General features: G+C 42.1%; 1 protein-coding gene across 1 annotated transcript in view; it reads right to left on the bottom strand.

The window, feature by feature from the left end:
* LOC145391352 (uncharacterized) overlaps window positions 1–24,661 on the bottom strand; it is a 210,905-nt gene that overhangs the window by 167,829 nt on the left and 18,415 nt on the right. Inside the window, exons 3-5 of the mRNA XM_080265950.1 lie at window positions 19,766–19,909; window positions 13,364–13,580; window positions 7,325–7,477 (exon numbers count right to left, since the gene is read on the bottom strand). Coding sequence (XP_080122076.1) covers window positions 7,325–7,477; window positions 13,364–13,580; window positions 19,766–19,909 — 514 coding nt within the window. The remainder of the gene's footprint in view (window positions 1–7,324; window positions 7,478–13,363; window positions 13,581–19,765; window positions 19,910–24,661) is intronic.

Genomic DNA, 24,661 nt, shown 5'->3' with positions numbered 1-24,661 from the left:
CTATTTCTATTACTGAAATAGGTCATTGCAATATCATATGTCACACCAAGCCTGAAAACAGGTGTTTTGGGGTGTGGGGAGATTACTTGCTTTTGGGGAGATAAAGTACCCACTGGGGAGAAGGTCTGTAGGTATGGAGATTGAATAAAACCATCTTTTCTTATCAAAGATGAACTTTAGTTTGTTCTTGACCAACTACTATGGAAACAGATGTGTATGTACATGTGGGGAGACAAAATTTGATTGGAGAGAAGGCCCAAAACAAGTACATTGAACCCTGGAAGATCATTTATGATAACCAATTTGGCTAGTTGAAACAAACAAAATCTAGCAATTTAGCATATCAACCATGCAAGCAGGTGTGTTTGCAGGTGTGGGGAGATAATTCACATATGGGGAGTAATAGATACATGCATATCGAGGTGGAGGGGTGGTGGTGGGGGGAGGGGGCTGGGTGGTGGTGGGGGGAGGGGGCTGGGTGGTGGTGGGGGGGCTGGGGCTCAGATGCCTGTGATTGCACGTGTACGCATGTATAGAATAGTAAACAGAGAAGCATTTATTACGTTCAGGTACGAAAAGGCACAGAAAAAAAAAAAAAAAAAAAAAAATCGAGGCAATACATATAAAGAACGTGTACATGTGTTGGGGGTGGAGGGAGTGGGGGAGGGGAGGCATGGGGGGAGAGAGCAAGCCAAGCTGTGTGCTCACTATCACACAATGGTTTATTGGGGGTAGGTGGGTGGTATGGGGCTGAAAGGGAGGGAGGGGGTGGGGTAGGTAGGGGTATACAAGGTAGGGGTATACAAGGTAGGGGGGGGAAGCTGGGGGGGCTGGAGGGGGATGGAATGGGCCTTGTGGTTGGGGGAGGGGTAAGCTTCGACTAACAATGTCCTATCAGGGCATACAGAGGGGTGGGAGCATCTTCAGAGAGGGTTATTACATGACAGATGATGAAGCATTCGGGCAATTGTTGGGCCGAGAGGAGGGGTGACCCCCCCCACCCCCAGAGTGGCCGGATCACCCAACCCAAGGCTGGAGGAGTTAGTTCTCATTGGCTTGAAGGGATATATGTCACAATCGGGGCGGAGCAATGTGAAGGCAGTTTTTTACAAGGCGCACTATATTGATGTGATTTGGCTGAGAGGGCTAAAGTGGTCAACACATACATTGACGTGCTTCGGTACTTAAGGGTTAAGGCACTATCACTGAGCCCTTTACTAGTATTCTTGGAAAAATGCTTGGCAGGGGCGGATGATGCAAGGGTCCACGTAAGGCAGGAACAGAATCTGACGAGACATAAGAAAACATTGTCCTACACCTGGCAGAGTCACACAAGACGACTGAGGTATGCTTGCCTTGGGTGCAGGGAGGATATCCCCACCCTTTGGTGAAAAGAACAAGTGGTGGCCACCCCAAACTGTGGCGCGAAAATACTTGCAGTTATGGCGGTCACCCAGCATCCCCCATCCACCAATTTTGCGTTGAATATAACCATCTCCAGTGCTTAGGGGTTAAAACTGGGACTTGATACTGTTAATTTTTTTTAATGCAAGGAAGAAGGAACCAAACGTTAAAGGCCAGAAAGACTGGTCCCTCCAAGAAAACACATATACATAACTGACACCCAAATTCAATATCCATTCATTTCAAGATGCCTAGAAACAGTGTGTTTAAAGACTGGAGGTCACAAGCAGAAGAAAATACAGACACAGGAAGACAGTTCCAGAGTTTACCTGTTGAATACATGAAGAACTGGAAGTATTATTTAATTCTTGGATTAGAGAATTAAACAGAAAAGGGATGAAAGTGTGCTGCCAGACAGGTGCTACAGTATGTGCCCACCATAGTGGTAGAGGGATACAAGTGCAATAGAAGAGATAAAGATGCAACAGTGTGGCAAAAAGACAGAGGTTGAAAGGAGTCACCACAAAGAGGGCAGTTAATGAGATGAAAAACTTTTAACCCCAAAGACTGCAATTTTCCCACACTGTCTGGTCCCTGAACCGCATTTATGGTCTAGTCTTTCAGCTTTCGCCAAGGTAAATTTTGGACATATAGATTTCAAGAGCTTGATTTTACAAACCAAAAAAATGTATATTTCACTCCCCTATGCCTAATGGTTACCACATTATCGACCATCAAAGAATGACAAAAGTAAAAACTGTTACCCCTCGCGGAGAGAGAGAGAGAGAGAGAGAGTTAATAAATCTGAGTGTTACATATGAGGCAAGGAAATTGATTTCCCTGAACGTCCTTTTTTTTTTTTTCTAAATAAGTAAAATAAATAACTTCGGAAGAAGTGCTATGAAAACCTCATGTGCTCATAAGAATACAACCCGTGGATATGTTTTTATTTTCATTACAGGAAACTCCCTAACACCTCTTTCTTATCCATTTATTTCTGCATGGTGCACATCAACCTTTCATTAGAGGGAAATCATTTTTATTTTATAATCATTGTTTCCATACAGTTTTACTCAGGTTTAGGTACCGGTATGACTTTTCAAGATGAAGGAGTGAAATATAGCTTTCATTAACCCACTCACTACAAGAGGTCTCCTTTAGACTCCATCAAATGGTCTCTTTCGTAGCTACAACAAAACAATATATATATCCTTGGGTTAAAGGGTTAACATTCGCTTATATTTCTGAAATATAAATTGCAGCACATGCATGTCACTATTAAAAATACATAAATAACAACTAATAAAAAATTAAGATGCAAAATGCAAAATTCCTATAGAAAAATATGGAAGAAGTGCTAGAAAGCCTTCTAAACCTATGAAACATGGCCCACACCCAACAAAACAATGCACAGACACTTCCTATGCTTTAAGTTTAAAAATGCAGGTCAAAGATTCTGAAATACGATAATAAATATCCTACTACAATAACCACATATTCTACAGTATTCTGTCACCCATTAACTCCTTCATTTCTCTTGCTTGTTTTTCATTTAATTTCTGCTACCACTATGCAGGTTTAGTCAGCTTATGAGAGACTTTACTGGAAGGGATAGATATGGCTTTCACTAACCAATTGAAAATAAGAAGCTTTTCCTAAGCTGAATAAAAACAACTTGTGCAGGTGGTAGTAGTAATATTAAATATGTAATACGTTACTGGGATGAAGGGGTTAAAAAACTCATTTAGCATCAGCTTCCACTGGTAACCACCAGAATTACTGGACCCAGAAGATGTGCAGAATTATTGCTGATGTCTAAATTCATCAAACTCATTGGTCTCTAGACTTCATTAGTTGGCTTTTCCATCTCCAAACCATTCACTAAAAGACACCTCCCAAAAGATGAATGAAATCAAAGGATTTAACAAACACCATTTCTAACCTTTTCACAATGAGACATATCCTGATGCTCATTAAACTTAAATGGTAGTTGCAAGAATAGCTAAAACTGACTGTAATTGTAGTGAAGGGGCTACACTGAAAGGAATATTCAGTAATCAATACCTGGTGATACACAACGTTATCAGGCATCATATTCCAGCACTGTTACCTTCAAATGCTCCAGGCACATATTACTTTGGATATTCATTCTCATATGCTGTCATGATATATACAATAATTTAGACGTACTTTAAAATATACTAATACACGAGTCATAAAGTACAAGTACAGTACTGACTTGTTTACAACATCATCATCATCTGAAATCACCACCACCATCATCATGACCCTTTTTCCTGCCTGGTCATGTAATCATACATCTGTTGTTGCATTCATATCACAAATGGCCGTATTCTGGTTGGCAATGGAGACTTTGTAGTGCTTATTCCTTAGCAATTTATTTTCTATCTTACACAAATCACTCGATTATCCGGACGCTCCATATCCGAACATCAGGCTTTGGCACTATTATATCCATATCTGGATTTATTTGTCCGTATCTGAACATAAAATATATGATGTCACAAGCTGGACAGCCTACAAATTCAAAAAATCAGTTTGGCGGCCAGCCAGTCTCTCTGGTCAAGCAGGGGTGATAGACCTTAACCCACAAGCTGAGCAAATATAGCCATCCAGCTCCTCACCGAACAAAGGTCCCCAGCCACCCAGATAACTCGGACACAACCAGCTGCGCACAAGCAATACAGACCCTAACCCACAAGCTCAGCAAATATTGTACGGCCATCTGGTTCCTCAACGAATAGTCAAAGTCCCCTGGCTGCCCAGATCACTTGGATGCTAACGGCCACGCGCGAGTGATACAGACCCTAATCCAATAGCTGAGCAAAAATGGCTGTCCACCTCTTCACCAAACGGTCAAAGTCCCCCACCTGCCCAGATTGCTGGGAACGTACCAATCATGAGCAAGTAATACAGATCCTAACCCACCAGCAGAGCAAAAATGCCCGTCCACCTCACCTAACGGTCAAAGTCCCCCGGCCGCCCTCACATCTCCCCCCCTCCCAGCCCCTCCTCCATCCCCCTCCATGCTGAAATGTCTGCCTCCCCATCTCCCATCCTCCCCTACCCCTACCTACTGTGCTGCCTGTCTGGCCTCCCACCACCTACCTCCCTGCATCGCCATGAGCAATTTTTTCAGTTTTTGGTGATTTAATCAAAGACTATTGGTCGAACTGAAGTTCCAAAAACACCATGAGAAAGCTAATGAAATTCTGCATCTAGATATATGCTTAGCTCTTGCATGATGCTGGCAAACTATTGTGCTAGGATATTGGGGAAGTTATTTGATGCTATTTTTACTCTCAAAAAAGTTTTATTTTCACAGAATTTCTATACTTTTACTCATCAGTTTTATGTGTTTTTATCAGCTCATCCTATAGTATTAACACCAGCAAAGATGACAGTATACAATTTATACCAATATAACCAATTTCCAGGGACAAATCAGGCCATGGAAATGTTTTTCTTTGCAAGTGCAGAAACAGCCATAGCTGGGTTCATGGTTCTGTTGGTGTCCAAGAAACTTACTGAAAACTTATGGTTTCAGAAAGGGTGAAAACTCTTTCTGCAACTGTTGTCTTCACTAATCTTTTTGTGCATTTTTGTTGTTTGTGCATTGTTTTCTTAGTGTCTAGCATTATACTGGATATTCCCATGTGTGTTTTAATGTCTACATAGCTGAAAGACCAAAGAAGACTGCCACAATTAGGAGGGGTAATGTACACACAGGTAGGGTACTTGTGGATTTGTATATGTGATGTTCTGTTAGTGTCTAGTATTATATTAGATATTCCCATGTGTGTTTTGATACCTACTTCACTGAAAGACCAAAGAACACTGCCACAATCAGGAGCGGTTCTGTACATACCGGTAGGGTATTTGTGAATTTTTGTTGCTTATGCATTTTCTCAGTGGCTAGCATTATACCGGATATTCCACTGTGTGTCTTGATGTCTAAGCACAGCTGAAAGACCGGAGAACACTGCCACAATTAGAAGGGGTACTGTAAATATAGGCTGGGTACAAGTAGGGTATAGGTACAGTCGAGGTTAACGCTCTGTATCCGGATTTCGTCCATATCCGCACACGCCTTTGGCTCTATTACAACAGATAATCAAGGGATTACTGCACACCCTATGCTCTCTTGTATGTTATATTACTTATTTCTGTTTAGTATCAACACAGTTTGGATCAATAACATAGGAGAGGATTATCAGGGTGTGATGTGTAAAATAAATCACTGAAGAAGCATAACAAAGCTCCAAAAGCAATCTAGAAATATGGACCAAGTTATCATCATCATCATCATCAACATTTCCAATCACCTTACCTGAAAAGCAGATTCATTTAGTAATAATTTATAAACTCAACAACCAAGCCATCTTCAATCAGTACGATAATTGGCACATTTTAATACTGCAATCTTTGATAGATCATATCAGCTTTTCTTACTTTTGGGATAATCATTCAGCAATCACTAGCACATGCTCATAAAATGCCTTAAATTATATGTATTCAACAAATAAAATTGTCATCTGCCACAATCTTTGGGAGCTTGAAAATCTGTAGAAAATAATTCCAATTTACCTCTTAAAATAAGGAATTAAAGTCACATGTAAAACTAACAGCACTCCCTTAACCTTGCTCATTGTCATGGATGCACCTGAGTATTTTATTCACAGTAAATCCTGACATTTATCAAAGTGTAGAATATCAGAACATTCCAAATATTAAACAGTGTAAGTTTCCAACCCTCTGACTACTAGAATTTTCCTCAGCTGAACAAAATTGCATTGTGGTGTTCTGGATAAAACAAGGCATCCCCAGAGGGTGAAAGGACTGATCTGCTCCATACTGCCTTTCTCTCTCTATATAACCTTCCTCCACCATTACCATAACCTATCTATTACTTACCTTCATTTCCTACCCATTATCTACCTTCGTTACCTACCCATTACCGACCTGATATTTACAAATTATCAACCTTCCTTAATAATCCATTACACTTTTATCATTCTTTTTCTGTGTCTGTCCCCCTCTTATCTTATTTCTTCCAACCTTTCTGTCACTTTTATTAGTATTACTCTTTACACTTGGTGGTAGGTGGGGACGCTCACCATCCACTCACTCGATGTAGTGCTGCTCTCGGGTGAATGCCCTTTTCTCTCTTCCTTCCTCTTCTGTCTTTTTTTCCTTCATTCTTTCCTCTTCCTTCTGTCTATGGGTGACTCTATGCTGAGTGCCAAGCCAAATGGTTTCCTGTACACCAAGAAGCCATTTACTACGCTGGGTGGTAACCATATAACCAGCTTATCACACCTGGTGGTTTACTGAGTAATTAGGACACTCCAATCGGATTGAGCCTGTGTAGGTTTATATCCAAGGGATGGTTGGAGTTTATTGCTCATGTAATGCCGCTTAGGGATGAGTGAGGCTGATCATTTTCATCTTAAATGTCAGAGCTGACTTGTCTAGCCCCGGGCTCCTACGCTCATCATGGGACAACACAGGATTAGATGATGTTGATGATGAAGATGATGATTCTTTACACCTCAGGCAGCTCTACAGTGAGTGACAGGCTTAAGTTTCCTGTAAACCAGGAAATTATTTACAACAATGGGTGGTAACCATACAAGCACATAATGGAGTGATGTGGAACTTAGCTATGGTGGGGTGCTGTCTGCCACAAGGGAACATCAGTTCACTACATGGGATGGCCCTGCACTGGAGGATGTTTGTCTGTGGTTGATGGGTCTGTTCAGCCATACAGACTGAGGTTACTCAACAACAACAACAACCAACATATTACCATTATCTGTCCTCATTATATAACCATTGCCTATCCATTATTTCTATCCATTCTTCCCACTTACTACTATATACTGCTCCCTGCACTCACTCTCTCTGCATATTGATCTCCCTGAGTGGGGAAGGGGAGTGTGTGGAGGTGGGAAGGATACTCTCGTAGTGAAGGCGCACCAAAGTGACAGCCGACCCCAGTCCTCTCACCACAATCCCAGTCTCACCCTCCAGGTCAAAATACTGCCGGTATCTGTAACATGGAAATTACCTTGTTACTGTCAGATGTTAACCCTCTGGCAATGTCATGTCTCTAAATGATCAATAAAACTGTCAGTTATAAACCAGAATAAATTACAAAGTTCTGAATTCTTGGTCAAAATATTCATGGTGATGGTTTTTAAATTATTTTGGTGCCCTGGTACTGTCTCAAGCTTGGTGAAATCACATGTCATCATCTGCTATGAAACACACGTTAGGTAATTCGTAGCTAAAGGGTTAAATACGATAGTTAATACTCTGCAAAGTAAGTGTAAACTTCAACCATCAAGTTCCACTGATTACTCTGCAGATATCCTTACCATTTAATTCATTTACAAACAAGTCAGTAAAAATACATATAATACCTGCAACAGCATCTCTGTTGCCCAGTTCCTGCCTGAGAATCCCCCAACACCAGATGGACATGACAGAACTACTGCCAGGACATTTTGCTCTGACATATTAATCTATCACTCACTGTTCCCCTACTATGAATATACTATTTTAGTTTCCTCTTCCATACCAAAAATGGACATCTTCTTCCTCTAAAAGTTACCCCAATCTTACTTTCAAAACTTTCCTGTACTGGTACCTTATATGCATGTTTTGAATGTGTCCATAACATAACAACATACAAGGTCTGTTCAAAAAATATCCAACCTCATTTTTTTTCTCACCAACCAGTTGGAGGATGGGGGCATTTTTTTTTTTTTTTTTTTTTAATGTGTCCGACTCTGGGGATAGGCTCCACAGCCTGCTCTCAAGGCCCAGTAGTCCTCCTACATACCATACACCTCACTACATGTCATCACTTTGGCGCTAACACACACCATCCATATTGAATACATGCTAGGACTGTCTCATACAGGACTGGTGTATTGGTATTAGAGGGGGTACTTTTATGACATGTAGGTGGGTCATCTGGTAGATCAGGAAAGTCTGCTTTTATGAGATTCAAATCCTTAAACTGTTCCCTGCCCCAGCCAGGATTCGAACCTGGGTCCATCAGGACTGCAGGCCGCCTCTCTACCGATTCAGCCACTGCTTCCCCGAAGTGCAGTGAAGTGCAGGACCTTCATGTGCATGCATGATTAATGCTGCCCACCACGGGTGACTCAGTGGCTGTCAGTCAGCCTGCATTCACGGTAGTGCACCTTACACTTGTCGCGTTCCTGCACTCGTCACGATGACCGAAAAAGTCAAACAGCATTACCGCATCAAATATTGCCAAAAACTAGGTGAAACCCAAATTGAAACTATCAGAAAGATCCTTGGGTGAATGAGGCCATGGGGGTAACACAAATAAAGGGGCGGTACAATCGCTTAAAAAATGGCCAAATGTCAGTCAAGAGTGATCCATGTCCTGGGAGGTCATCAACAACCATTTCTCCTTTCTCTGAAATCTCCATTCTTGGAGATTTCAATGTTCACCACCACCTTTGGCTGTCCTCTCCTTTCACGGATCCACCTGGTGAACAAGCCTACATCTTTTCTATCCGTAATGACCTAGAGCAGCTTGTACAGCACCCTACCCGTATCCCTGACCGCCTTGGAGAGAGCTCCAACATACTTGACCTCTTCCTCACAACTAATCCCTCTGCTTACTCTGTTAATCTTTTCTCTCCGTTGGGCTCCTCCGATCACAACCTTATTACCTTAACCTGTCCTATCACTCCGGTACGGCCTGTGGACCCTCCAGGGAAACGTCGTCTGTGGCATTTTGGAGCTGCGGACTGGGAGGCCCTCAGGCTGTACTTCTTTGATTTTCCCTGGAATGATTATTGCTTCCATGGCCGTGAGCCATCTGAGTGTGCCTTGCGCATTACGGAGGTTATTCTCTCGGGCATGGAAGCATACATTCCTTTTCTCATATCCTTTGACTAACGCAAGAAAGCCTTGGTTTAATCACACTTGTTCTAATGCTGTCCGCAACAAGGAGAAGGCCTACAAAAGGTACCGGAGCCAACCCACCCCTGAATCACATCATCTTTACGTTTCTGCCCGGAATCGTGCTAAGTCTGTTCTTCGCTCTACTAATAATAATTTCATCCATACTAAATGCTCTCAACTCTCCAACTCGAATTCTTCCCGCTCCTTCTGGCACCTTGCCAAAAATCTTTCTAACAACTTTACCTCATCATCCTTCCCTCCTCTTTTCTACTCTGATGGTTCTGTAGCTATTTCTTCTACTGATAAAGCAGATCTCTTCGCACAGACTTTCTCCTCCAATTCCACCTTAGACGATTCCGGTGCTATTCCTCCATCACTTCCCCCCTCTGACTTCCTCATGGCTGACATTAAAATTTCTTCAGTTGATGTATTTTCTGCCATCACTGGCCTCAGTACTAACAAGGCATATGGGCCTGATGGGGTCCCTCCTGTTGTTCTCAAGAACTGTGCTTCTGTGCTTACACCCTGCCTAGGCAAACTCTTTCGCCTTTGTCTGTCAACTTGTACCTTTCCTTCTTGCTGGAAGTTTGCTCTCATTCAGCCAGTCCCAAAGAAGGGTGACCACTCCCAACCCTCCAACTATCGTCCAATTGCTTTAACGTCCTGTATTTCAAAAGTTTTCGAGTCAATTCTTAATAGAAAAATTTTAAGGCATCTTTCCTATCACAACCTTCTTTCCGATCGTCAGTATGGGTTCCATCAAGGACGCTCCACTGGCGATCTTCTCACATACCTTTTAGACTTCTGGTCATCCTCCTTTCGGGACTTTGGCGAAAGCTTTGCCACTGCACTTGACATCTCAAAGGCTTTCGATCGAGTCTGGCAGAAATCTTTAATTTCCAAACTGCCCTCCTACGCTTTCTATCCTTCTATCTGTGCCTTCATCGCTAGCTTCCTTTCTGGTCGTTCTATAGCCGCTGTTGTAGACGGCCATCGTTCTTCTCCTAGATCTATCAACAGTGGTGCTCCTCAGGGCTCTGTCCTATCACCAACTCTCTTCCTTTTATTCATCAATGATCTTCTAAGCTGTACATCTAACCCTATCCACTCATACGCTGATGACTCCACCCTTCACCTTTCCATTCGGTTCCCACAACGCCCTTCTCAACAGTTACTTCAAGAAACAAGGGATGAGGCTATGGCACACCTAATGTCTGACTTGGCTCGTATCTCTGACTGGGGTAAAAATAATATGGTTGTCTTTAATGCATCTAAGACTCAGTTCTTACACCTATCAACCCGACAAAATCTTCCACAGGTATATCCATTAATGTTTGATAATATTCAGCTTAATCCTGCATCATCCTTGAACATGCTTGGGGTTTCATTTACTCGGGACTTATCTTGGAAAGATCATATTACATCTCTTGTAAAATCTGCTTCCAAGAGATTGGGTGTGCTAAGCCGACTCCGCTCTTTCTTTACCCCTGCACAATTGTTGACTCTATACAGGGGTTTTATTCGCCCCTGTGTGGAGTACAACTCTCATGTGTGGGGAGGCTCCCCACATACAGCTCTTCTCAATAGGGTGGAGTCAAAGGCTTTTCGTTTCATTAACTCTCTTCCTCTTACTGACTCCCTTCAACCTCTGTCTCTTCGCCGCACTGTTGCATCTTTATCTCTTTTCTATCGCTACTTTAATGGTCACTGCTCCTCTGAACTGTCTGCTTGCATTCCTCCACCTCTACGACGGGCGCGTAGCACCCGTCTGGCAGCAAACTCTCATCCCTTTTCTGTCCAACTCTCTAATGCAAGAGTTAACCGTTACTCCCAGTCTTTCATTTATGCAACAGGTCAGCTCTGGAACTGTCTCCCTCTATCTGTATTTCCTGCTGCCTATGATCTCCAGTCTTTCAAACGCAGTGTGTCCAGGCATCTCAAAATGATCGGATCTTGAATTTGGCTCTCTATTGTATTTTGTTTTTCTCTTGGAGGGAACTGTTACTGCGGGCTCATGGCCTTTGGTTCCTTCTTCCTCGCATTAAAAAAAAAAAAAAAAAAAAAAAAAAAAAACAGGAGTACTGAAAATGTGAAGAAAGTCTGCAATTTGGCCATGGGAAACCACTGAATGACTGTCAGAAAACCTGCTAATGAAATTGAAATCAGTGACGGATCAGCACAAAAAAATTTAGCAGATGATTTGGGCATGCAAAGAGTTGCTGCTATGTTCGTTCCAAAGCTCCTTTCAAGTGAACAACGAGCTCTGCAGATGATCATTGCTCAAGACATGTTGTAGCGTGCAAATAGCAATCCAGACTTTCTGAAGACTTTTATCACTGAAGATGAGACCTGGGTATACAGATACGACCCAGAAACCAAAGCACAGTCGTCTCAGTGGAAGCAGGCAGGGTTGCCTTGGCCCATAAAAAGCATGACAGGTCCACAGCACGGTGAAATTCATGTTGGCAGTTTTTTCTTCTACCGTGGTGTTGTGTGTCATGAATAAGCACCAGGTCAGACTGTCAACAAACATTACTACCTCAATATTATCCATCGTCTTCATGATGCAGTTCAGCAGAAGAGAGCAGACCTTTGGAAAGCAGGAAGTTGCAAGTTGCATCATGACAACACCCCTGCTCATTCTTCTCAACTGATTCAGGAATTTTTGGCCAGGCACAACACCCCACACATCCAGCAGGCTCCCTACTCACCAGGCATGGCCCTGTGCAACTTTTGGTTAGTCCCCAAGCTCAAAACTCTGCTGAAAGGTTCCCGATTTGAGACTACCTATCTATCTATCTATTGCCAGACGCCTCAATCCTGTACAGGGAGGCCACAAACAAATAGCCTTCACGTCGTCATGTTCCCCACCATTTCAGTGCCTTGCTCCCAACTCACACCCCCCATTCTCATATACCTCTCCACTCCATCCCTCCATCTCATCCTCGGCCTCCCTCTCCTTCTCTCTCCCTCAACCTCACTCACATACACTCTCCTTGTCAATCTCTCACCCTCCATCCTCTTCACATGGCCAAACCACCTCAGTATGTTCCTCCTAACGCTTCCTATCACATCCACATCCACACCACAATGCTCCTTTATATCATCATTTGTCAGCCTGTCTCTCCATGTGACTCCACAGGCTCCTCTCAAATAACTCATTTCCACTGCTCTCACTCGACTTGTGTCCTTCCAACAACGTCCAAGCTTCACTTCCATACGTTAGAGATGGTATCACAATACTGTCATGTAGTAAGTTTTTCACTTCCATGCTCACTTCCCAGTTTCATATCACTGCTTTCAAGGAGCCAGCAACCTTTCTTCCTTGTTGTACCCTTTCAAGCACTTCACCCTCCAAACTTCCATCCTTACTCATCACACTACCCAAGTACTTAAATGTACTCGCATTTTCCATTTTTTCACCATCCAACCTCACTGTACAATCACTGACTTCACCTCTTTCGAAGACCATCACTTTACTCTTCCCTACATTCACCATTAGATTCCGTTTCTTACACACTTTCCCAAACTTATACACCACGCCTTGCAGCTCCCCTTTGTCTTCATTTAACAACACAGTATCATCTGCAAACAACAGTACAGGGAGTTTCCAAACACTGCCCTTTTTCACAAGGGCCACTCCAACATCCACTGCCCTACCTTGTATCTCTTTTATTACTCCATCCATGTACAAATTGAACAACCATGGAGACATGACACATCCCTGTTTCAACCCAACCTTCAAAGAGAAAAATTCATTCAGTTCACCATCCACTCACACTGTAGCCTTAGCACCCTCATACATACTCTTCATAGCATTCAACAGCTTCCCATCTACTCAATATATTCTCAATACTTTCCACAATCCTTGTCTACACTGAATTGTGGAATTTTGGAGTTGCACTGTAAAATGATTGATAGATACCAGTATAGAGAGAGAGAAATACATAAAATATACCAATATGTTCTTTAAAAATTGGTCACGCACCCTATGACTGCATTTCCACCCAATTCCAAAACTTTGAGGCCAATTCGCCGCTGCAGTTCACCAGTGAGTTTGGAGAAGAGTGTCTGCCTGGCTTCATTGCTAGCACGAGGAGTTCGAATCTTGTCTATCCATTGGTATTCTGGATCATCATTTACTACCAGCTCTTCAACAAATCCCGATATACTTTGGCATCGATAGCCTGCAGGGATTTCTGGAGCTGAAAAATTTAAAGTAAAAGTTAATGTAGTTACCAGGTAGGGAAAAAGGCTCCAGAAAATAAAAAGTATTATTCAGGACAAATCTTATATTCCAAATGTAAAATAATTAACCACAAGGCCCAACAGGAAAACCTTACAGCACACTCTATGATTCTTCTTACACCAAAATGATAATCATCTACTCCATTTACCTATAATCACACAGATGACAGATCTATGAGTCTTTGGCCTCACTGGTGTTAAGAAACTGGAAATATCAAGCTACTTGCAACACATATGCTCAGCAGTGGAGTGTCTCAACTATCTATCAATGAACAAACATTTTAATCCATGAAGGAGTCGCCACAAACAGTGCATCTTTGTGTCACCCTAACTCAGCTATATATCTGGCATTCCTCCCTCCATCTCTCACTACTCTTACTCCTAAATCTCTCTCTCTCTCTCCACATCACTTACAATCTACAACTCAGTCGCTCTCTATTCACGTCAAACTTTTTGAAGTTCTATTTTTTTGCTGGTCTAGCAACTCCATCAGAACAAGAATAAAGGGAGCTGACTGGTTTACTCCTTCATCATGAGAGTTCCCTCCCTCACAATTAATCACATCATCTTATCACAGCTGCAGCAACAATAAAATAAATGGAAAGAAAAATCATCATCATCATCTTAATTCTAATTCTCACCTAGGGGAAAAAAAAAAAAAAAAAAAAAAAAAAAAAAGCCAATCCCTTATTACCTCACTGGGGGCTCTAGAGAGTCTGAAACAAAGCTACCATAGCCCTGATCATTTATGCCGTAAGAGATTACTTGTTACGGATTTAATGACATAAATACTACTGATCACCTCTTGGATTCAAACAAAGGTGTATTACCACTATCAGACACATCTTGGTTATTCCAATAAAGATGCAAATTCACCAACACACTGTACCAGGGAGATCTGAGAATTAGAAACCTCATTCATAGCCCACACTTCAGGTTTCACATTTTTCTAGCCTTCTCAGTGTTTTCATTACATACAAACCTCAAAGCAAGTCCAAATTCAATACAAACCTCAAAGCAAGTCCAAATTCAATACAAACCTCAAAGCAAGTCCAAATTCAGAGTCAAAACCTTGCAAGCACTGCAAACCTTACTGCAGATTTAAATTTTACATACAGATCCATTAATAAGGCTGAAAGTATTCACGTACATCTTTTTCTGACAGCAGTTGTTGTTCTCGTAGCTGTTGCTAAACCCTGGACTGTCTCACCAAGCAGACTCATCGGCCACAAGTAAGCAACTGCCCCATAAGGTCCCACAGTTTCCCTACACCAATGGTGTTGTGTCTTTTTTAATGCAAAGAAGAATGAACTAAAGGGCCTACATGATTGCTCCAAGACAGACAGACAGACAGACAGATTCAAGGTCACTTCATTTCAAGATACCAGAGCAGATTGTGTTAAGACTGGAGGTCATTGGCAGAAGGAAATAAAGAGAGAAGAATATAGTTCCAGAGGTGATGTGTTGCATAAATGAAGAACAGGATGCAATGATTATCTCTTGCATTACACCAGTGTTTCCCAACCTAGGGGACATTTGAGATTTCTAGGGGGGACGCGGGGTAATCAAAGTTCAACATTGGGCTCAGCTATTCAGATGCATACAGGGTATTCCCAGAGATATGTGTGAATAAGAAACTTTGATGGGAAAACTTCACAACCACCATTTCGAGCAGTCACACGTAGTGTTGCACTCTAGCTTCAGCATCCATACGGAAGAGATAAAAACATCACTGTTTACAGGTAGGTGTCACAGGGGTGGAGGAAGGCATCATGAATACAGTTCTGACCAAAAGGGGGCGCAGTGCTAAAAAGGTTGGAACCCCAGCATTAGAGGGATGGATGGAAAAGGAATAATAGTTTGCTACCAGATGGGTGCTACATGCCCACTGTAGTAGTGGAGGGATGGAGCAAACAGTTCAGAGAAGCAGTGACCACTGAAGAAGCAATTAAGAGATAAAGATGCAACAGTGTGGTGAAGAAACAGAGGCTGAGGGGAGCCAGTATGGAGGAGAGTTAATGAGATGAAAAAGCACTGCTCCACCTTGTTGAGAAGAGTTGAATGTGGGGAGCCTCCACATACATGAGAGTTGTCCTTAAAATAAAAGCAAACAAAACTCCTACATAAAGTCAACAATTCTGTGGGGATAAAGGCATGGAGTCAGCTTAGCACATCTAATCTCTAAGAATGAGATTTAACAAGACAGGTAATATGATCTTTCTTAAATAAATCCCAAGAGAAAGAAACCCCAAGTATATTCAAAGATGATGCAGGACTGAGTCGGATTTTGTAAAAAATTCAATACTCCTGCAGAAGATTCTGATGGGTCAAAAGATGTAAGAACTGTGATTCTCATACAATAAAAACCACAAGGTTACTTGTGCCATGCAGTTCTCCATCATGTCTCTTATGTTGTGTAGGCCTATTCTACACAATGGGCACATGACATCTGTGATTTCATCCAAACCAAATCTAAGCTTATAGCTAAGGAGGGATGAGTGATGCCCAGCTCTAAGCCTAGCTAAGAGAACTTGATTAACTCCACTACATTTAGGGTGCCTTTGATGGGTGGATGTCAGGAGGGGAGGTTTGCAGTATGGTGTTATGACTGAGGTGGTGTGTTGTCTTGCATTTGAAGTGAGTACTGTATGCAGATGCTTCTTTACTGCTGATGTTGCAAAGTCTCGAGGTGAGATACTGTTGTAAAGAGTTTGGTAATGTTTGTGTGGTGACTGTTTTCTCTGCCTGTGTGTGTTGTGTGTGTCTGTCACGTAGTGACAGGGGTGATATTTAATGGAAGAGGCTGCCAAATAGATTTGTGTGCCCCTAATATCAAGGCAGTCTCAGAGAGAGACAACTTTAGTTTTGATGTATAAACGAGCTGTAGGACGTGTCCTGGTGCAGTCAGTGGTGATTCACAGTGTTCTGTATTTGTTAGGTGTTGTAGTGGGTATTAAACAGGATGGGAGCCCATGCAGGAGAAGCATAAGACATCACTTATACAGCAAGGTACGCATTTCTTTTCGTTGCCCATCTGACCCTGTATTTGCCCTCAGGGAACTGGGTCTGGGGGTACACTGCCTCTTGATGGTCCTTGAAGGTGAGTCTGGCATCATATGTCAATCCAAGGATCTTAGTGGAGGGGGTGTGTGGCACATGTACATTGTTCATTGTGATGAGAGAATATCGGTATCTGTGTTTGCTGCTAATGATGAGTGTGGTGGTGGAAATGGATGAACCAGTCTGCAGCCTGCTGTCCTCAACCAAAGTTTGCAGTGTGTTGAGGTTGAGCAGTTGCAATGTGCACACTGTGTCTGTAATGGGGTGTGTGGTTGTTGTTGTGGTGATGTCATCTGCATATGACACAATGTCTGTGGGTGGTGGGGATGTGGGAATATCATGCATGTAAAGGTTAAGAAGTGTAGATGAGCAGACAGAACCCTGTGAAACCATTGTACACTGGAGAAGTTCATGCTTGTGATGACATGCCCTGGAATGTAACATGTGCCAGTCTCCAATAATAATCATTGGCAAGCCAGCACTTACTGCTCTCCATAATTGTTTTGTGTATCTTGGCGATTAGTTTGCACTGAGGGATAAAATCGAAAGCTTTACTAATATCTAAGGCTGTGAGCAGTGTGCGGTATGTGGGCATTGCAGAGCTGATGCCATCCAATGCTTGTTGTGTAAGACTAGTCTGCAAGGTGCTTTTAGAGTGTTGCACTCTGAATCCATGTTGTGAAAGAGGGAAAGGGGGATATGGGATGTGGATTTGCTGATAATACAGCATTCAGTTATTATGGATGGTATGCTAAGTAGTGTTATGGGTATGAACAAAGACAGGAGTGTAGGGCTTTGTTTAAGTATGGTGATGACCGTTCCATGTTGCTAAATACTGGGGATGCTACAGTGTGCATATGAGTAGCTGCTAATGTTTGAGAGGGCCTGGATGCCTTTTGGTCCGAAATGCTTCAGGAGTAGGTTGGTGATGACATCTGACCCTGTGTTTTTTTTAATTAATGCAAGGAAGAAGGAAATAAAGCCTACAAGCAGGAAGATTGTTCCCTCCAAGACAAAGTAAAAACAAAGTAAATGACAGGCAAATTCAAGACCCACTCATTTTATGATGCTTGGACACTGCAATTAAAAGACTGAAGGCCATAGGCAGTAATAAATGCACACAAAAAGAAGGCAGTTCCACAGATGATCTGTTGCATACATGAAGGACAGGGAGTAACAGTTAGCTCTTGCATTAGAAAGGTGGCCAGAAAAGGAATGAGTCTGCTGCCTGACGGGTGCAACGTGCCCGAAGTAGTGGTGGGGAGTAACTACTGAACTAGTGATAGAAAATAGATAAAGATGCAACAGGGCCATGAAGAGACAGAGGTTGAAGGGAGCCAGTATGAGAAGGTGAGTTAACGAGACTAAAGCCTTTGATTCCGCCTTTCTGAGAAGAGCTGTACGTGGGAAGCCTCCCCACACGCAAAGGATGTACTGTACTTGACACGGGGGGGGAATAAAACTTCTGTACCATATAAAGTCAATGACTATGCAGGGGTAAAGAAGGCATGGAGTCAGCACATCTAATCACTTGGAAGCAGACTTTACAACAGAGGTAATATGATCTTTCCAAAATAAATTCCAAGAGAGTGAAACCCCAAGTACAGTACATTGAAAGATGATGTAGGACTGAGTTGGATATCATTAAAAATTAAAGGATATCTCTGCAGAAGATTTTGAAGGGTCAAAATTATGTAAGAAAATAGTTTCTGATGCACTAAAAATGAGTTCTTTTTGACAGCAGTTTTATCAATATACCAGCAAGGTATAAATGAAGAAAGAACTAGCTACCAAAAAGCATTCCCAGCAAAATAAGCTACATAATCTTTCATGTAAAGGAAGAAGATACTGTATATGATGTTGCAGTGGACTAGACTGACAAGGCTAACCCACTGATGCGATGATACATTAGTCAATTATTTTACTCTTGCAACCTCCAGATGAGCTGATTCTAGGAAAGACCTCTCACAGTGACTGAGATAATGAAGATTATATTTAACTTCTCTTTCTTGAAAATTTTCTCAAAAACAATAAATTACCTGGAGATACCATGAATAAAATAAAAATGACATTCCAAAGCTAAGAATAATGGTTACCACCACGAAACTATTTACATTTGCTTTGGATTATTCTTGCTATCTTCACAAAATTCTGTTCAACTTTGGGAACACCTCTGAAGCTGGAGAGGTAAGATATAGCTTTAACCCGCCGCGTGCCAATGCCATTTTAAAACAGTCTGACAATTTCGCGGCCAGTGCCAGTGCCATTTTAAAAAGGTTTGAAATTTAAAAAGTTCACTGTGACTGCATTTTTCAAGATTCGTGGGTAAAAATTGGCAGGCATGTATGGTAACTGTTCCTCCATCATCCCCTAGGTTTTCAAGGCCATACACTCACTCGCTCCCCCCCTCACGCTCGCTCTGCCTCACTCTGCCTGTGTGCCTCACCCATTGCTATACATAGTGAAGGCATTTTATAAATATTTTCACATAAGTGTAAATTGAAAATATTTTCTTGTAAGAGTAAGGACTATATAGTGAAGTCAAGTTGTAAATACCTTCTTATAAGTGCCAGGACTGCACATAATGAAGTCAGGTTGTACCTATCTTCAAGTATGTGTAAGATAATGCATTCACAGTGAGAAAGACACGCAAACTGTGAGAGATGTTGAAGTAATAAGTAATCGGAAATGTATTCTGAACATTGCTATACCTTCCCAGCATAAATAACTGAGTATATCTTACATAGAAAACGGCTTTCTCTCACCTACATAGTGAGCGTGAGAGTGTGGCTATACCTGTAAACGAGTATGCAGGACTCAATAAAACCCATTTCCGTGCTTTGGTGAGCATTTTAAAGGTGAAATACGTTGTGTCCACATCAAAATCTATCATTTTAGTCCCCCCAAAAAATGGTCGAAATATGGCCGGCACTGGGGTGACCCATAGGGCTATAAATAGCTGGCATGTGGTGGGTTAAGTAACTAATACAGATCCTCCATAAGTTGGAATAAGTCCTGTCTGCTGGTAGCAAACAAAAACTAAAAACATAAATGGAATCAAGGGGTTAATCAGACAACTTACTAAAGAAGAACTGAACTCCACACGATGACTGGCGAAACTTATTGAAGTCGGAGAAGAGGTCAACCTTAACCACAACACTGACCTCCCCACGGATCCCATGCATAGTGTCATAAACTGGCAGCCACCCAGACATCACTGCTGTGCCTGTGGGTCTGCCAAATATTAGCTAACATTCTTTTTACTCTAACTTGTCCTAAAATTACAATCTGTCCATCTTAAATGTTGCAATGTAGCAGCAGATTACCACTTGAATATGACAATAGTCATGAAGAAGTGCTACAGAAAAGTTGTAGGGCAATAGCTACATGATATAATCTGCAAAAAGATGAAAAATTGGGCAAGTTAGGGTGAAAAGGGTATAGGTTAGCACTTACTGTATTATCAGGACAACCCTAATGTTTTATTCCAAATACAGGCTGTCCTCATTATAATGGTGGGTTGCATTTGGGAAAATCCACTGTTGAGCTGGAGTTCATTAATTGCAGATGTTATAACACAGAAGTATAGGGAAGCGTTGGAGAGCCTTGGGATCCCCCTCCCCACCAACTTCAAAGCCCACCCTAATAAGTCCAAAACAAGTTTCTAGTTTGCCTAAACCCAAAAATAGCTTTAAAACAAGCTAAACTATGCCTAAAAGCAGTTTATAACTCTCCTCAACACAAAACTAATATCTGAAAATCATATATATGGCTAAAAAAAAAATCAAACTTAGTAGACTGTACTAAAAACTGACAGTGTTCACCCCACCTATGACTAAAACACATTAACCTCTGACTAAAAACAGTTTAGAAATCAACCTCGACACAAAATTTGTCTAAAATATAAAAATCGGTTAAAAAGGAAACCATCGGAAATAAAACAAAAACAAAAATCAGATAACCAGGGACTGCCCACTGATAGGCGGGGAAGGGTGTTAATCTTTTTATGTGGCAATGGCGGGGTATCATATAGCGGTTGATCGTACACCTACCGCAAATTGACTTAGGCCCTACACACAGAATTGCAATAGGAGAGCTGTCTGTCTTTGCTTTGTGTTTCCACCTCTACCAAGTGAATTTTGGGGGCAAGAAGTACCTTGCAACTCCTCTGGTGTTGGCGGGAGGTGGTGAAACACTCAGCATATCAGTGCTTGCCCAGAAGCGAGAGTGGGAGTATATGTTCCCATCGTTCCGAGCTTGCACCTCCCTCTTTTTTCGTATGCATTACTCTTATTTTCCTAGAGTCGAGTTATTTTGCCTGGAAAGTACTGCTCAAGGGATGAGAGGGTCTGTATCATTGCATAGAGGCAGGATAATGTCCCTATCAACACAATTTGTGAACGTGCCAGATGTGCAAAGTCGACCATCATGAAGATTCTTGCTGCAGGGTGCAGCCTGCCACCTGATGTCGTACCAGAGCACATGCATGGGAGTGGAAAGAAAAGGACGACTTCCAGAGGTACAGATACCCTTCTGAAGAGGGGAGTAATCGAGAATCCTTGACTGACAGCAGCAGAATTGAAGAGAATGCATCCCCAGCTGTTACAAGACGTCTCAATTCAAACTATCCAACATCAATTGCAGAAGCAGCTGGGTCTGCCAAGCTGCACTGCAGCCAAGAAACTGCTTCTCACTGACCACATGAAGCAGCAACGCATTCAGTTTGCCAAGAAGTATGCACACTGGACATCAGATGAGTGGAGAAAAATTATGTTTTCCAATGAAAGCACATTTCAAGTGTTCCAGGTGCGTTCTGCCAAGGTTCATCACCTTGCCTCCTGTAATCGATATGACCCTGCTTACACGGTGCTGACTGTTAAGCACCCGAATGGGCGTGTTTCTCAGGTGAAATGGGAAGGGGAAGCCTCTACTTTCTTCCTAAGAACTTGGTGATGAATGGTGGCTGGTACATTCAAGTTCTGAAAGATCATTTGTTAAACTTTTTTGCTATTCATGGGTGAGACTTTTTCATGCACATTTCAGCTCCATGTCACAAGTCAAGAAAGGTGACAAGATGGATTCAGGATAATCGGACTGAGGTCCTCAACTGGCCTGGCAACAGTCCGGATCTAAATCCGACAGAAAACTGCTGGGCAAAGATGAAGAAAATCATGGCAGAGAAGCAGACACCCAATCTGGGCAACCTCAAGACTGAACTAACACATGTTGGGTGCAAATAAATGTCCTTAGATTACTTTAGAGATCTAAGTGATTCCATGCCAAAATGCAACCAACTGGTCCTGAAAAACAAAGGAAACATGACTTCATATTAATGAATGGCATTTCATGAACAAACATTGTGATATTCTATGATTTCTGTGTTTTTTTATACCTTTTGGGGGGAGGTCCTAAGTCAATTTGCGGTCCCTGTATAGTGGCGTATGCCAGTATTGCTAGACAATCTAATGCAGAAAAGAGAAGTCACACGAGCATGAGTGTTAACTGGTACTGTTCTTATATACTATCCGCCAGTTCAGCATGAGCAGTCTCTCATACGCTGGATAAATCAGTTTTCCTGCAATCTCCAAATCATTTTACATAATTATAGTGACATTAAACTGCAGCCTTTGTTATCACTGACATATTAAACTGCAGCCCTTATTAACACTGACTTTTTCACTTCCATGCTCACTTCCCTGTTTCTTATCACTGCCTTAAAGGAACCAGCAATCTTTCTTCCCTGCTGTACCCTTTCAAGCACTTCACCCTCCAAACTTCCATCCTTACTCATCACATTACCCAAGTACTTAAATGCGCTCACATTTTCCACTTCCTCCTCATCCAGCCTCACTGTACATTCCCTGACTTCACTTCTCTCGAAGACCATAACTTTACTCTTCCCTACATTCACCTTTAGATTCCGTTTCTTACACACTCTCCCAAACTCATCCACCAAGCCTTGCACCTCCTGTTCATCTTCATTTAACAACACAGTATCATCTGCAAACATCATTCATTTAACAACACAGTATCATCTGCAAACATCAGTAAAGGTACTTTTCCAAACACTGCCCTCTCTCACTAGGGCCACTCCTGCATCCACTGCCCTACCCTGTATCTCTTTTATAACCCCATCCATATACAGATTGAACAACCATGGAGATACGACACATCCTTGTTCCAACCCAACCTTCAAACAGAAAAATTCACTCAGTTCACTATCCACATGCACTGCAGCCTTAGCACCCTCATACATACTCTTTATGGCCTTCAACGACTTCCCATCTACTTCATATATTTTTAATACTTTCCACAATCCTTGTCTATCCACCCTGTCATATGCTTTCTCCAAATCCATAAAAGCCACATACAACGTCTTTCCCTTCTCTTGAAACTTTTCTACTAAAGATCTAAGAATGAATATCTGATCTACACAACCTCTTCCCTTCCTAAAACCTCCATGTTCTTCTCCAACTAACTCCTCCGTTATTTCCCTAACTCTGTCAATAAGTATCCTACCATATACTTTTCCTATTACATTAAGAAGACAAATGCCCCTATGATTACCACACACTTCTTTTTCCCCTTTTCCGTTGTACAGGGGAATAATTATACCTGACTTCCAATCCTCCGGGATTCAACCTTCCTCCCAGGCCAATCTGCACATCTTCCACATCCATTCCACTACTATCTCTCCTCCATGCTTCAGCATTTCACCAAACACTCCATCAATTCCTGGGGCTTTCCCCATTTTGACTTTCTTCATTGCTTCCACAACTTCCATCCTACTGATTTCTTTCTCTCCTCTCATATCCCTCTTTCTCCCATCCATTCCACAGACACTTATACTTGCATTACTTTCATTCTCTATGTTCAACAATTTATTAATGTGTTCTCTCCATCTGCTCACTTTTTCTCCCTTCTCCACTAGTAATATACCATTTATATATTTCACTCCCCAGCTAACTTCTCTGGCACCCTGTCTTTCTTTACCTCTTTCTTATATTCCCTCCACTTTACACTCAAGTTCCTTCCAAATTCCTCATCCACTCTCTTCTTACTCTTACTAATCTTTTCACCTCTCTCCCTCTCCCTACATATTACTCTCTCTTCTGTCTCTCAACTTCTTCCACACCTCTGTTTCTCATCCACTCACTATATGTTTTCTTCTTTTGTGCCACAGCCTCTCATCTCTTCAGTCCACCACGCTGTTCCCTGCACCCCCTTTCGTCTTCTCATCACCCCACACACCACCTCACATGGTGCACAGATTTCTTCTGTGAATACCTTGCACACACCTTCCACATCCCCCACTTGCTCCAATCTTTATTTACCCAATTGCTCCTCCACTTCCCTCTTTTATTGTGCCTTTTTTCCATCCTCTTGTAACTTTTCCACTCTCCTTGTATGTACTACTTCCTCCTGTCCTTCCGTTCTTCTATTTCTCCATTTTATTTGGACTTTAATTCTAACCACCACCAAGTGGTAGTCAGAAAATCCACTCTCCCAACCTCTATATACTCTTGCATCCATTACACATCTTTGCATCCTTTCATCCACACACACATAATCAATCTGGAAATGGCTAATTATCACCTGGCAACACCCCATGTGCACTCATTCGCTAATTTTCCCTGTTTATTTCCCCTTGAAATATGCTGTATGACCTGTTCTCATAATAAAAATATATATAAGAAAGGGAGGAAGAAGCCTAAGTGCTATTTACATTCACCTCGAACTACTTAATTTCCTGCCAATCATTTCACAGCATATAAATTAGCAGCTGTCACCTTGCTGACATTGTCAACCCTTGGCGGCCCCATATCCGCCTTGTCATTCAGTTCAGTGTTGTCTCTTGAGATGAAAGCACGTAGCACTCACGCCCCTCCATTTCCGCCGCTTCTAGAGGGCCCTGTGACCTCTACCCCTACTAAACCATGTGTGGGAAGGGGTAAAGGACTAAGTGACTCTGCTATGG

The sequence above is a fragment of the Coenobita brevimanus genome, chromosome 18 (assembly GCF_032717465.1).
Source record: "Coenobita brevimanus isolate Jiangsu-jjx chromosome 18, ASM3271746v2, whole genome shotgun sequence".
In the NCBI taxonomy this organism is placed as follows: Eukaryota; Metazoa; Arthropoda; class Malacostraca; order Decapoda; family Coenobitidae; genus Coenobita; species Coenobita brevimanus.
This window is presented reverse-complemented; position numbering and strand designations above follow the sequence as displayed.